At 40.2% G+C, this 14,639-nt stretch overlaps 1 protein-coding gene across 9 annotated transcripts in view; it reads left to right on the forward strand.

Moving 5' to 3' along the window:
* ARL13B (ADP ribosylation factor like GTPase 13B) overlaps positions 1–14,639 on the forward strand; it is a 59,894-nt gene that overhangs the window by 7,503 nt on the left and 37,752 nt on the right. For all 9 annotated transcript variants that reach the window (XM_053306752.1, XM_053306750.1, XM_053306753.1 and 6 more), the window contains exon 4: positions 2,347–2,596. In XM_053306752.1, coding sequence (XP_053162727.1) covers positions 2,347–2,596 — 250 coding nt within the window. The remainder of the gene's footprint in view (positions 1–2,346; positions 2,597–14,639) is intronic.

The following is a 14,639-nucleotide window of genomic DNA, read 5'->3' on the forward strand; positions in this document are numbered from 1 at the left end:
TATTGCTGTCATTTCCTGTAACCAATTAGCCGCATACTCACAGTTCGTGCTTGCAGAGTTTCTGGAGAGCATGGTGTTGGAAACACTATCTGTGCATGCAACAGCTTCTGATTGTACTGAAATGCCAGAAGTACTTCCATGCACACATCCCCATTGCATGCATAGAACTGCTTCTGACTTGACAGAGTGTGGCAAAGCCTTTACTGGGATCAGAAGTCCTGCACATGCAGGGAGTTGTTGGATCAAGGCTAGTACACTTAGTATTACAGAGGTGGGCAGACTATTTGAAGGGGAACAGAGCAGCATCTGCTGGCTCCATGTCATAAAACAAAAGGAGGGAAGTATCTGGTAATTTTTTTAAGGTTTGTGACAAATAGCAGACAAATCTGTTTGAATTATAGCATATCTCTCTCTCTCTCTCTCTCTCTCTCTCTTTCTTGAGGTTAATAAGGCATTTCACTTTTAGTATAGGATAGAAAATCGATGGCCTCTGCTTTTTTTGTGTATGCAATAACTCCTGCCTGCTGAAACACACAGTAATGAGCATACATCAGTAAGCTTTACATAAAAATCAATGTTGTAGGTATAACCCCTTTTATGATATTGACTTGTACTATAATTAGGAAAGGAACTCAAAGGAGGAAATTGTGTGCATAACAAACTGATTCTAATGATATTTTTATATCCTCATTTATAATTGGGAAGGTACCAGCAATTTACCAGATCACTTTTATCCTCTCAACCATAAAAATTCTTTTTAGCATCATTTTTTCCTCTGCCAGCTGCCATAAAATGACAGGCATGCATGTAGGCTCTGAATTTGGTAAAACTTGTGCTTTGAGCTGGGCTTCTGAACTGTCTTCAAGTAATGGATATTTTAGTGATATATTTGAATTTAATCCAGGATAATGGTGGGTCTTTCAAATGTGAAAGACCTTTTGTGAACTTTCTTCACTATCTTCTCCAGAACAATTTCTCCTGGATCTTTTGCACAACCTCAGTTGTGTGATTTACAGGGCCAAGCTCCAAAGAGCCCATGAATGTTCATGAGCTTTTCACCCTAGTCATTTCAGTGACAGCGTTCCTGTACCTCCTGAAAAGCTGCCCCCTGCTCTCTGATTAGGAAACCCTCAGGAGCAGCATTTTGTTACACTGAAGAGGCTGAACCAGAGGACAAAATTATCAAAGCACCTTCTGTCCTTTTCCCTGTTACCACCGCAGGATGCATGTGGAATTACATTGGACCTCAGTGTTCCCAGCCTGTAACTCAAATTTTCATTCTAGCTCTTCTCATGTCATTGAACTATGGCAGACAACTAACAAAGAGCAAATATGATTAATTACAATTTGTTTAATGTGAATTGAAACTTATTTAGGAATATTAAGTCAAATGAAATATAACATTTTCAATATAAGGAGTTAATCACACTTTCATTTTTCTCCCTATGGCACTGATGCCGCAGAACCATTTAGTTACTGATATCCTATTTAGTCTTTCAGATATTTTGTAAACTTACATTAGTTTTAATGTAAGCTAAATGCAAACTTCTAGCTGTAAAGAAAAATGACTTAAGAGTTTAGGGTTCGTACTTGTTTTAAAGGCTGGAATTGGAAGCCTACAATAGATCAAGTTATACTAGGTCAGTTAGTCTTGACAGTTGTGTTTGGCATTTCCAGTTTATTCCAAAAAGCATGTATGAGGTAGTAATTTAGGCATTCTTATACTTTAGGCATACTTTTTGTTCAGTTTGTCATATATGTAGGTACTGTATCAAAGGTAGGAGGAAGTCTGTGAAATTCATGTATGGCTGATATAGTGGAGGTTCCAACCTTTGGGGGTCCTTTACTTTTGTTTCACATCTGGCATGATGTGTTGCCTCATGACCCTTGCGCTCTCAAAGCCAGGTCTTGGGATTTGAAGAAAGATAAAGTATCAACAGTGTCTTCTTCCAAAATATGATATTGCGGTAGTGGACATTTCTGCCTTAGTTCGTTTCCCTTAACTGGTTGCTTGCCTCTTTCTTTAACCTGTTTTGAGTGTGCAAGAATGAATGTTGACATTGTCTATATAAAAATAAATTAAATAAGTTTACAATGAAAACTCAAAATTCTTTCTTAAAAAAAAAAAAAAAAGTACCACATCCATAATGGATTGTTAATGGATTATCTCCGTAATGGAGATAATGGAAGAGCAGTGGGATGTGGTAGTGCTGTCTTTTCCTCCTCTTACCACTACTGCCACCAGCACCACACATAAAAGAGGTTTTATAACTTTGCGTTTATATATCGATTATCCAAACTATATATAACAACTATGTCTGTTAATTCATCATTTAATTTTGTCAGAATGCCCTGAAGATGTGGCTCCAACAGTTGGTTTCTCTAAAATTGATCTTAAGCAAGGCCGTTTTGAAGTCACAATCTTTGACTTGGGAGGTGGAAAGCGAATCCGGGGTATTTGGAAGAATTACTACGCTGAATCGTATGGGGTAATATTTGTTGTGGATTCCAGTGATGTGGAGAGAATGGAAGAGACAAAAGAGATAATGTCAGAAGTTCTACGGCATCCCAAGATATCAGGGAAACCTGTATTAGTGTAAGTAACATAAATTAGTAAATGTTTAAGTACTGGTCTATAACTTAATAAATACATTTTTTCAAGAATTTTGAGTTTCTGACATGTCTTCATCCCAAAACTGTCTTTTTAAAATTGATTTTTTTCTTTGAAGCATAACAAATTTTTTTTGTCCTTTTAGCAGAGTAATTAGAAATGGTGAATTCAATGTGGAAAAATTGCTGTCTGTACAAGTGTCACTGCAATTAAGTATATTGCCTTGAGTGGCAGCTCTAGTCATTTTGATGAATGTGACATTTAGCATAATTTTGTGACCATTACATAAGTCAATATAATCATTTTGATAACAGACTTTGGTATGGGTATTCAACACAAGAAGATGCAAGGGATGCATTATCAGAAGTATATATCTTCTTTGAACTGAAGTTGTCAAAACTATTGCATAGAAGGTTGTTGGACCTTCCTGCTGGCTCCCAACCGTGCAGGATACTTACCTAGCTGGATGGGGATATAGGCGCAGTCTGACCTCATCTGGAGATGCCAGTGCCCATCCCAGGAGGCCGGGGAGGGCATGGAGGCATGGCTGAGCAGGAGTGGCCTGGCAGGGGCGAGAAGAGAGCGGCCCCTGCCCCTCTGCTGCGGTGTTGGGTGATGATGTTGGGGGAAGGGGCGAGGACCAGGAGCATGGCAGCCTCAGCAGCCCTGAGGAACAGGAGGGGGGAATAGTCAGGCAGCGAGGGAGGGGCAAGGGTGGGAAACGGCTGAACATCCTTCCTGCGAGGAACTATTTAATAGGCCCTTGGTCAATGGGGAGGAGGCCAGTGGAGATGGAAGGTGGCAGCCCTTAGTGGCTTCTGGTGAGGAGCAGGGTATTCTCTCTCTTTGGCAGGTGGCAGAGAGTTAGGGTGACGAAAATCCACTCCCTATCCTCCTGATGCACATTGGACCTCTGCTGCGGGAAGAGGTCTGAGGGAAAGCTTCACAAAGGTAGACCCATGCCTTAGTTCATTACCCAGATATTTATTCAGAGTTTTTGGCTTAGAGGACTGTAAGTTGCAGGCTTGAGATGCCTGCAGAGCAAAATACCACTCGACCTATGAGGAGGACTAAAGAACAATATGGATACAATCTAGCTAAACTTAAGCACTTTCAAGTCTTATTTATTTCCATTAAAAGACTTTAAGCATGTGCTTGATTTGTCCCTTAAAGCCTGTGGAACTTAAAAGTGCCTAACTTTGAGTCAAAGTCTTTGACTGGATCATGTCTTCTGTATTTATATGCATTTTCTATATATAGTGTTTCTCAGCTAAAGCAAATACAAAAGTTTGCTTTAATTTAATTCATTCAAGGTGAAGATTAAAATGTCAATTAATAGAACAAGATTCTCTTACAATAATATGTTCAATTTTTGTTTGAAAAGATTTGCAGCTGCCAACTGTCAATTTTACTTTTTAATTTTTTTAAAAAACTACAGCTGTTTTCCAGTAAAACTTCTGGTCTTGCTGCCTGGTGTGCCCTTCCCTCTGGGCCAGTCACTTCTCTCTCAGCCTAACGTACTTCACAGGGTTGTTGTGAGGAGAAACTTAAGTATGTAGTACACTGCTCTGGGCTCCTCAGAGGAAGAGTGGGATATAAATGTAGTAGTAGTAGTAGTAGTAGTAGTAATAATAATAATAATAATAATAATAATAATACTTACAAAGTTGTGTCCTTAAAATAATTAGATTAATAAATAAAGTGGGAAATGATGGCTGACATCCTGACTAATACTGCATGTGTGCCGCCAAAAAGACACATGTGCAGTGGTGTTGGCATTCATGTTTAGGGGATGACTCTTGCTGATATCTCCTTCCCCTGGAATTGCTCTGGGTAATCCTGAGGATCTCATGGTCCTCAGGGACATATTAGCAGGTTGCACAGAATGCTTCTGGAGGAAGCCACACTGCAGAAGCAAGAGGACATCTGCTGCATGGACATCCTTCTTTTCTGAGTGCTAGAATATCAGGACATGTTTGTAGGCAATTTCCTGTGATCTCCTTAAGCTAAGGTTGTAACATTTCATTTGAATTCTTTAGGAGAACATATAATTTATTTTGCCTTTAGAAGACTATTTTCCAGAATTGGATTTTATTGGATCTGACATTTGAGAGAGTGGTTTGTGAAAGCCAATGGGTTTTCTTCTGACCACAAATAGAATAATATTTATATAGCTTCTCACATAGTTGAGTGTTCTCTAATATTTTGCTAGAGCATCAGCTTAGAGCTTTCCCAATGAGACTTTATAAACCCTGCTATCATAATGTCTTGTGATAATGAGGTTAAAGTTTTATCCCCTAAATCGTTTCCTTTATTCAGAATAAATGATGCAGGTTTTTTTATTGCACTACATTAATTCAGAAACATTGAGAACTATAGCCTTGCTCACACTTGCTAATCTAGACATACTAAACTTGAAGAGACGTAGCAGACCAGTGCACACCAATACACACTCTTGTGTGATTTATTACCTCCCTGCCATCCCCTCATCCATACTGCATAACTTGTGATATAGGTACATTCACAAATCTTTTACAGTTCTTCCAACTTTTTTTTTTTTTTTTTGGGTCATGGCAGCCAGATTAGTTGTCCAAACAGATGGTATCTTGAGCCGTATGAGGAAAGGTTGGAGGACAGAGGTGTAGCAAGCTTGGAGTGAGCAACATGGGGCCTCCCACATTCCTCTCCTGCCCTCATCACTGTGTCTTTAATATGTAAGGTAAAGTTGTGCCCTCAAATCAATGTTGACTCCTGGTGACCACAGAGCCCTGTGGTTTTCTTTAGTAGAATACAGGAGGGGTTTACCATTACCATCTCCCACGCAGTATGAGATGATGCCTTTAGCACCTTCCTATATCGCTGCTGGCCAATATAGGTGTTGTCCATATTCTGGGAAACACACCAGAATATACCTGTGGGGAAATAAGTAGCACCTAAGAATTATGACACCGACAGTTAATCGTGGCGGTGGCAAGAGACGGGAGGCCATGTGACTGTAACCTGATCTCATGAATTACTCCCATTCTGGAGTCTCCTAGCACACCTCTGGACCCTACCCTACTCTACCCTACCCTAGCCTACCCTCCTTGTGACTGACTGGCTGAGGCTCATCCCACCCCACCTCAAGCCTGACAGCCTCAGCAGCCTGGGAACTGCTGGCTGATGCTCAGCAACCGCATTTCCCTGGCTGCTGAGCCAGTCAGGCTGAGGGAGGATTAACTGAGCCTCAGCCAGTCAATCACGAGGAGGGTGGGATGCTGTCTGACCCTCTTCCTCTTGTTGCCCTCTCTTCCTGTAGAGGATGTGTCTGATTTCTCAGCAGCCTAGGGATATTTATCCCTCTGTTCTATTGAAACTATGCCCATGTTGAAAGAGCTGGGTACATTTAGGCTGAAGGAATGAAGACTAAATGGAGAGATAATAGCTGTCTTCAAATACCTGAAGAGCTGTCACATAGAAGAGGAGGCAGACGTTCTCTGTTGCTCCTGAGCACAAGAATGGAACCATCACAACAAATGGCTGAAATTACAAGGAAGCAAATTCAGGATAGACATTCAGAGAAATGTACTACCTGTAAGAGCTGTTTGATAGTAGAATAGCCTCTGCTGCTGTCCTTTAATGGAGATTTTTAAATAGAGGCTATCTTTCAGAGATACTTTGAGGCTATTCTTATGATCGGTCAGAATCGGGCTAAGGGAGGCTAGCCCGATTTTGGCAGAATGTGAGAACCACCGGGCTCGCAGGCAGTCGTGACGGAGTCAGCAGTTGTGTGGGCAGCCTCGATCATCTGTGGGGAGAGCAGGCCAAGCCCACTCTCCCCGCTGACCTCATTTCGGCGAGTCTCGCCAATTGTGAGACTCGCCTCATAGTCTAATTCCTACAGTGAGCAGAGGGTTGGACTAGAAAACCTCCAAGGTTCCGTCAAACTCTAGAATGATATGATTCATAGATTCAGTGAGCATATGCACCAGCCTGCTGTCATTCTGGCTTGGTAGCTATGAGGCAGTCTTGCGTGGTGCCTTTTAAAAATATCTGTCTTCTAGAATTGTTTTGCCTATGGCATACCATAAAAGAAACCAAGAAAATGAATGTTAATTATATATTTTAAGGCTAGTAATTGCAACGTTTGATTGGTCTTTTCCCTCCTCACTTGCAGTGTTTCAAGTTCGTCAGTCATATTGGGAACGGCATGAAAAGAAAGGATTTAATGGTTCCCAGCCATCTAGGTCACCTTGTAGGTCTGAGGGCATTTTGAAAAAAAGTACACATATTAATTAGGTTGGTCCTTTTAAAAATGCATGAGAAAGCTCAAAATCTTGACAATTAAGTGCAACACTATGATAGAGCTTTCTTTAGTCTAAACCTGCACCTTTAACTCCTCTTTGGTTTTGGTTTACACCACTAAAACAACCCAGAACAGAAAAGAAAATGGTGGTTGAAGACCAAAGACATTAGGTAATTTGGTGGTGGACATTAGGTAATTTGGGAACTAGGCAGCTCCCAGGCCTATCCAAAGCAGCTCTCCAGAAGTCTGGGCTTGTTTCTCCTTCTCTTTCCTTCCAGCCAGTACTGAAAATCTTATTGGCTAGCTGAATGTGAGCATGCCATTTTTAATCTTTCTCTCTCTCTCTCTCGTGATCAGGGTTGCTTTTCTTTCCAGTTTCTTCTCTCACAAAGCAGCCTTTCTTGCTCCCTTCATGTGCTGCCACAAATCATCATGTAATTCAGGGGGTTTGATGTTAAAATAACTTACTCTGCTGAACATAAATTTTTGTACAAGCCGCCATTTTGTGACTGGCCACACCTCCCTCAGCTACTGTTTTGTTCAGGTAATTTCCAAGGCTCTGCTACCAAAACATATGGGTCCCATAAGCCTTAAAGTCTGCCCACCCCAATCTAGTGTATGTGTTTGCTACTTAATGGAGCCTCAGTAAATTTTATACCTACAGCAGTCAATGAAAATTCAGTACTTCCATGTTTAATAATAAATCAGTAATAAGTTTGTTGGTGAATTGTTTCAGTGGAGGAAATTATTGAAATAGTTGTGATAGCTATTAATTAGCTGCTTCAGAATGATATGACCTGGCAACACACATGAACAGGAAGGACCATGCTGGGAGCATGCATCTTGGGGCTTTTCTTCACAGATTTCCCAATTCACTTTTGTGATATCTCTTGATCATCTATGGGGGCTTTTCATCCAAGTGGCCCCTAAGCAACACTCTAATGTTGATGTTAATGAGGGCCGAGTTCAAATCCCCATTCAGCCATGAAACTAGCTGGGTGACTCTGGGCCAGTCACTTCTCTCTCAGCCTAACCTACTTCACAGGTTTGTGAAAGAGAAACTCAAGTCTGTAGTACACCGCTCTGGGCTCCTTGGAGGAAGAGCGGGATATAAATGTTAAAATCATCATCAGCAGCAATAATGCTTGTTTAAACTAGTATTTGAGGTGTGAGTGAAGGGGCTATTCAGATGATCAGCCCCCCACATGATTAAGTGACACCAAGGGAGGACCTCCTGATGGGTGCTTTCTTGGCCCACCCCTTCTTGTTTACATATAGTTTGAACCAGTCCATTGTGAATTACTTAATACCTATTGAAGGAGTTAAACAGATTCATATAACAACTCATGTGGTAATACCTTCATGGGCTAACGCTTCTGGCACAGTGATACGTTATTTAAATTTTGACCCATGAAAACATATGGAATATATGTTAATCTAGGTCTCTGAACCACTGCTTTGCCTCTACGTCTTGTGCTTCAGCATGGCTTCGCCTCATCAGTCAACACCCCTTCAGTTGTTCTGAATCCATCTTTAGATGCCTAAATACTAAACTTTTATTCATTAGTCTTCTTTAACTCATAAAATATGTATTCCTAATCAGTTGACCTTTGAGAGCCTGCTAATCATAAAATCACACCTTTTTACACCTGTAAAACACACACACACAGACGTCAAAACTGCTGGAAAGACCTGGATATAAAGATGCAGTTGAAATGCTGAAGAGTGACAAGGAAACAAGTTAAGCCCAGTGAATAGTTGCTCATCATATACATACATACGTAAATTCCTGTGATAAATTTAGTTTAATATTGCTTGTTACCAGATTGTGTTGGAGCTCTTTTTCTTTGCATATCTAATCTGTCATGCAGACATTCTGTAAATAGATTTTTCTTTTGCTCTCTCACCTATAGTGACCTTAATTTGGTTTATGAGAGACGGCTCTAATAGGTGTGGGAAATGGTTAGGCCAGTATGCACTGGTAGCAACTGAGCATACTGTAGAGTTTGTATGCATATTATCCATCAGTCCAACCTTTATTCCCCTATAGCATATAACCTCCACTAAGCTTCGGAGTATTAGAAACACTAAGAATTTATTGACTATGTGCAACCATGACACTCTTGGGAAACAAGTACTTCAACAAACACTCTTTAAAGCAATTTGCTTTTGAAAACTAAATCCTAGTAAAACAAGATAACTATTCTAGCATAGGGTTTAGATACGGAAATAAGTTTCAAATATTGGTTTAGCTATAGAGCTTAATGGATTCCCTTTTACCATTATATATTGGCCTAAACTCAATTACCTGGATGTAAGAACTTGAAAACAAGCTATAGTTAAAAAGCAAAGAGATTCTCAAGGTGTGTTCCTGCGACTGAACCAGTCAAATATATTCAGGATCCTAATATTCCCTGGGGACATACAACTTTTAATAGAATTCTCAGTTGCTTTCAGTGAGTTCTAAAATGTATGGAGCTTTTCATTCAGATTCTCTCCACCAAACTGTAGGTTGCTGCATACATCACAACTACTACGTGAATGAAAGCAGCATTTCCCTGGCAAGTTCTGCATGCCCTAGCTGTAACATTCAGAAGAGTTTACTGTACTATTAGTGGCCACCAGATATACGGTAGCAGTCACAGGTGTAGACATTCTCTCTGGTAGCTATCCCATACATAAACTAAAAGGATACAGAAAATGCATTCTTTGGCATTTGTGTGGTATGATCACCCTGACCCATCAGGAAGAGAGCTGGTCTTGTGGTAGCAAGCATGACTTGTCCCCTTAAGCTAAGCAGGGTCCACCCTGGTTGCATACAAAAGGGAGACTAGAAATGTGAGCACTGTGAGATATTCCCCTCAGGGAATGGAGCTACTCTGGGAAGAGCATCTAGGTTCCAAGTTCCCTCCTTGGCATCTCCAAGATAGAGCTGAGAGAGATTCCTGCCTGCAATTGTGGAGAAGCCACTGCCAGTCTGTGAAGACAATACTGAGCTAGATGGACCAATGGTCTGACTCAGTATAAGGAAGCTTCCTATGTTCCCCTCTTCCCAAAATGACATCCTTCTTTTTATACATAGCTCAGGAGTGTATATCTGATTAAACTTTAAGGTATAGACTCTCAAATTGAGAGGGACTGCCTTAGAATAGTTAAATAATAATAAATTTGATATGTTAACCGCACCATAACAAACTGTTTTCCAATTATCAGGGATTTCTTCATTGATTCCATTTAAGCACAGCCTCTCCCAATAGCTCCAAGGCCTTCTTTGTTACTGGAAGAAATGCCATTAATCTAGGGATGGTATTGCACATTAGTTGGCTGCTAAGGGTAACCTTATCATAACTACAGCAAATTCCAGTACTCTGACAAGCATATTTGTATAACATGCATACTTCGAAAACAGGTTTCTCACCTTTATGTACATGAATACATGTTTCCCTAAGCAGGGCCAAGTTACAATCCTTGATGAAATAGGCGAATGCTCTAGCATATCTCTCGAATACATATTTTTAAACATCAAACATTGTCTTTTTATATACATACACTAAAAATGTAACTGGAATCAGTTAATTGTGTTTTGAAAGAAGGAAAAAAGTTCCAGAAAGCTCAGAAATGTGGAACATGGAAGGGCTGACTACCTAATAAGAAAACCCAGTGCCAAACATTGCTACAATTTTTCTTTCTCTCAATGAGGAAATAACTTCCCCAAATTATGTGACTATAATACACAACTAATAAGGTGGAAATCTGCTATTTTTCCCCTTTTGGTAGATAGATATTCTATTTAAAATGCACTCTTAACTTTAAATAATAGCCTTTTCCACAAATACATGTGACTTGCCCTTATACATGCTCTAATCTTGTATGTGACAGGTTATTAGCACTGATCTGCCTGGTCTGGGAGACTTAAATTAGGGTCAGAACATAAAAGCAGGCACGATATCTGCTGCTGCTGCTGCTTTAGGATCTATTTATAACTCCTCTACTGCTCACATATTCTTTTCAGCTTAAAAAAATGTCCACTGTTTACTTGTGAATGGAAAATTCTTGCATACCATCTCTGTAAAAATAAACTTAATTTGAAATCAAAGGCTTGTCCATGTTTCAGAAATGGTGTTTTCCTCTTTGAAGGTTTGTTTTAGTTGGTATTTCTTATGTTATGCAGACAGTAAGATGTAGGGTAGTGACGCATCCTGTCAGGAGGGACCTTAAGATTATTTAACACATTGCATTAAAATATTCTTGAAAACGTGTGTTGTAACGTGGCTCTTACACTTATCCGTCTTAAACTGATTTAGCAACTGTTCTGAGACTTCACCAGGCATTCACCTTTTCATTTCTCTTGTTGGTTCAGTACTCCTTTTCATGCTTTGTGTTATTTTTTAGGATTGGAGGGGCAACAGTGCCAACACCAAATGCAGTGCTCCAAGTTCTCACAGGGATCCATCTTATTCATTTACTATTTCTCAGTGTAAACCGCCCTGAGCCATTTAAGGAAGGGCGGTATAGAAATCGAATTAATAATAATAATACCCCCAGTGAGGCACTACCTTGGCGTGGTTGTGGGGCTTGCGTGCTCTGAGGAAGGTGAGAGCTATGCCAGAGGTCCAACCATACTGGACAGGTCTCACCAGAGGAGCCAGACAAAGAGTGCCTCTCCCATCAACAATATGGTGAGACGTAACTTTAATAAATCTATACCGGATCGGTCGTCACCCGGGTCATCAAGGACCATGCCAGGTGCTATAGTCCCTGCACATCTGGTGGCAAGTGGGCAACAGGACTCAGGATCTTCAGTTGAGTAACCAGGGCTGGAGACTGCAAGGTTACTGGAAGAAACATCGCTTAACCAAAAAAAATATACGAAAAATGCCAACAAGGAAATAATGATCTGCTATTACAAGTCTAGTCCAACTAGAAGAGGTTATTTAAAAAGAATGTACCAAATTTGGAAAGAGAAGCATCCAGATACAGAAATAACAGAACAAAGGCTAGCAGATCAGAGAAGATACATAATAAGAAATAAAGTATTCACAGGAGTTGAGCTGGAAGAACTGCAAAGAGCAACACAGGCTCAAGATATGGAAGAAGAATTACCACGAACTGAAGAAGTTGCCCAGGCACAGGTGGAGGAGCTGTTGGAAATAGAGGATGCCACTGTTACTGAACTGTTTCAAAATCAAAACCAGGCAACCGCCCCTTTGCCTTCACCTCAAAAACCCAAATGCCGTTTAACAGAAAAGCAACAAGAACTAAAGCAAAAAATAACTGAGCACATGAACCAAACAACCACCAGGGTTCGACTTCCAGCTCTAAAAACAGTTGCCAAAAAACAACTTGCTCAGGCATTAAAAGACGTCAATGCTGCACTTGCAGAGATAACAACCAAGAATTTGCAAGAAACAAATCAACTAATGTACAGTGCAGCAACAATAACAACACAAGAGCTCGGATATAAGATCAGTGGACCTGTCAAAAAAGAAAGCAGTACATCACCTAAATGGAAGATTCGATTAGAAAATAAAATCTCCAGGCTTAGATCAGATGCTAGTAAATTGAAAGATATGAAACACAAGAAGCTGAAGAATGAAAACACCAAACAGTATCTGATCCAAAAATAACATCTAGATTCAAGGAGAATAAGAGAAGTCCTGGAAATAATAAAGCAGCAAATAACAGCAGTGTCAAAGAAGATTAGCAGGTATGAAGCCAGAATCACACAACACAGGCAGAATTTCCAATTCCAGTCGAATCAGAGACGTTTCTACCAAAGCATAGAAGGAGAAACTGGAAGAAACGTAGCAACACCAAATAAAGAAGAAACAGTGCAATTCTGGGGGAAATTATGGGACAATCCAATAGATTATAATAAAAAAGCAGGCTGGATGAAAGAGGTCAAAAAAATGAAACCGACAAATGCGAGATCTAATAACACCAGAATTAATAAGTGAAAGAGCAAAGAAAATTAAAAATTGGACTGTGCCAGGTGACGATGAACTGCATGACTTTTGGCTTAAACACCTAACAAGCCTTCAAAAACAACTATCAAAACAGTTCAATCACATTTTGCAAGAAGGTGATATTGAACAATGGCTAATAACTGGGAAAACTCATCTCATCGTGAAAGACCCAGCACAAGGTGCAGTTCCAAGTAATTATAGACCGATAACCTACCTGCCAACCATGTTCAAATTATTAACTGGAATAATAGCAGATGGAGTGATGCAACACTTATTAATTAACAAACAGCTTCCAGCTGAACAGAAAGGAAACTGCCGGAACACCAGAGGCACAAAAGACCAGCTGCTGATTAACAAAATGATTTTAGAAAACTGCAAGAGAAGAAAAACCAATCTAAGTGTTGCATGGATTGACTACAAGAAAGCCTTCGATTCATTGCCTCACACATGGATACTAAAATGTTTAGAAACAACTGGTGTCAGCAAAAACATTCAGATATTTATAAAGAAAGCAATGAGTATGTGGAGTACACAGTTAACAATCAGTGGCGAGACACTTGGACAGGTTAGCATTAGAAGAGGCATTTTCCAAGGGGACTCACTATCCTGTTGTTTGTAATCGCCAAGACCCCACTTTCACAAATACTAAACAAAACAGGCCTCGGATACCAAACATCTAAAACATTCAATAAAATCAACCATCTGCTGTACATGGACGATCTGAAGTTGTATGGAGGGTCCCAGTCAGAAATCGAATCACTGCTAAACATTGTCCGTATATTCAGTAGCGATATAGCAATGGAGTTTGGACTAGACAAGTGTGCTGCATTAATAATGAACAGAGGGAAAATAACAAAAACAGAAGGAATAGAACTGCCCAATGGAAGCAAGATCAAGAACCAGGAAGAGAAAGAACATTACAAATACCTGGGCATTCTCCAGGCTGATAACATCGCACACACTGAAGTTAAAAGAAAAATGGGAAATGAATACATCAGGATAGTTAGAAAAATCCTCAAGTCCAAACGCAATGGCGGGAACACTATACAAGCTATAAACACCTGGGCTATACCTGTTATCAGATACACTGCAGGAATAATAGACTGGACCCAGGCAGAGCTAGAGACGCTAGATCGTAAGACCAGGAAAATCATGACCATCAATCATGCTCTGCACCCCCACCGTGATGTAGATAGGCTATACCTCCCTCGCAGCTCAGGTGGAAGAGGAATGCTGCAAGTCCATCAAACAGTAGAGGAGGAGAAAAGAGGCCTTGAAGAATATATCAAGGACAGTGAAGAAGATGCACTTCAGATGGTCAATAATGAGAAACTATTCAACACCAATGAAAGAAAGCAGGCCTACAAGAAAGAACAAGTCAAGAACCAAGCAGAAAAATGGAAAAATAAGCCCCTGCATGGTCAATATTTGCACAACATAAGTGGAAAATCAGACATCACCAAGACCTGGCAATGGCTTAAGAATGGTAAGTTGAAGAAAGAAACACAGGGTTTAATACTGGCTGCACAAGAACAGGCACGAAGAACAAATGCAATAAGAGCAAAAGTCGAAAAATCCACCACAAACAGCAAGTGCCGCCTTTGTAAAGAAGCAGATGAAACCGTGGTCCACCTAATCAGCTGTTGTTAAAAGATTGCACAGACTGACTACAAACAAAGGCATGACAAAGTAGCAGGGATCATACACTGGAACATTTGCAAAAAATACAAGCTACCTGTAGCCAAACATTGGTGGGAACATAAAATTGAAAAAGTGG

This window comes from Hemicordylus capensis, chromosome 3 (genome assembly GCF_027244095.1).
Source record: "Hemicordylus capensis ecotype Gifberg chromosome 3, rHemCap1.1.pri, whole genome shotgun sequence".
NCBI classification, from domain to species: domain Eukaryota; kingdom Metazoa; phylum Chordata; class Lepidosauria; order Squamata; family Cordylidae; genus Hemicordylus; species Hemicordylus capensis.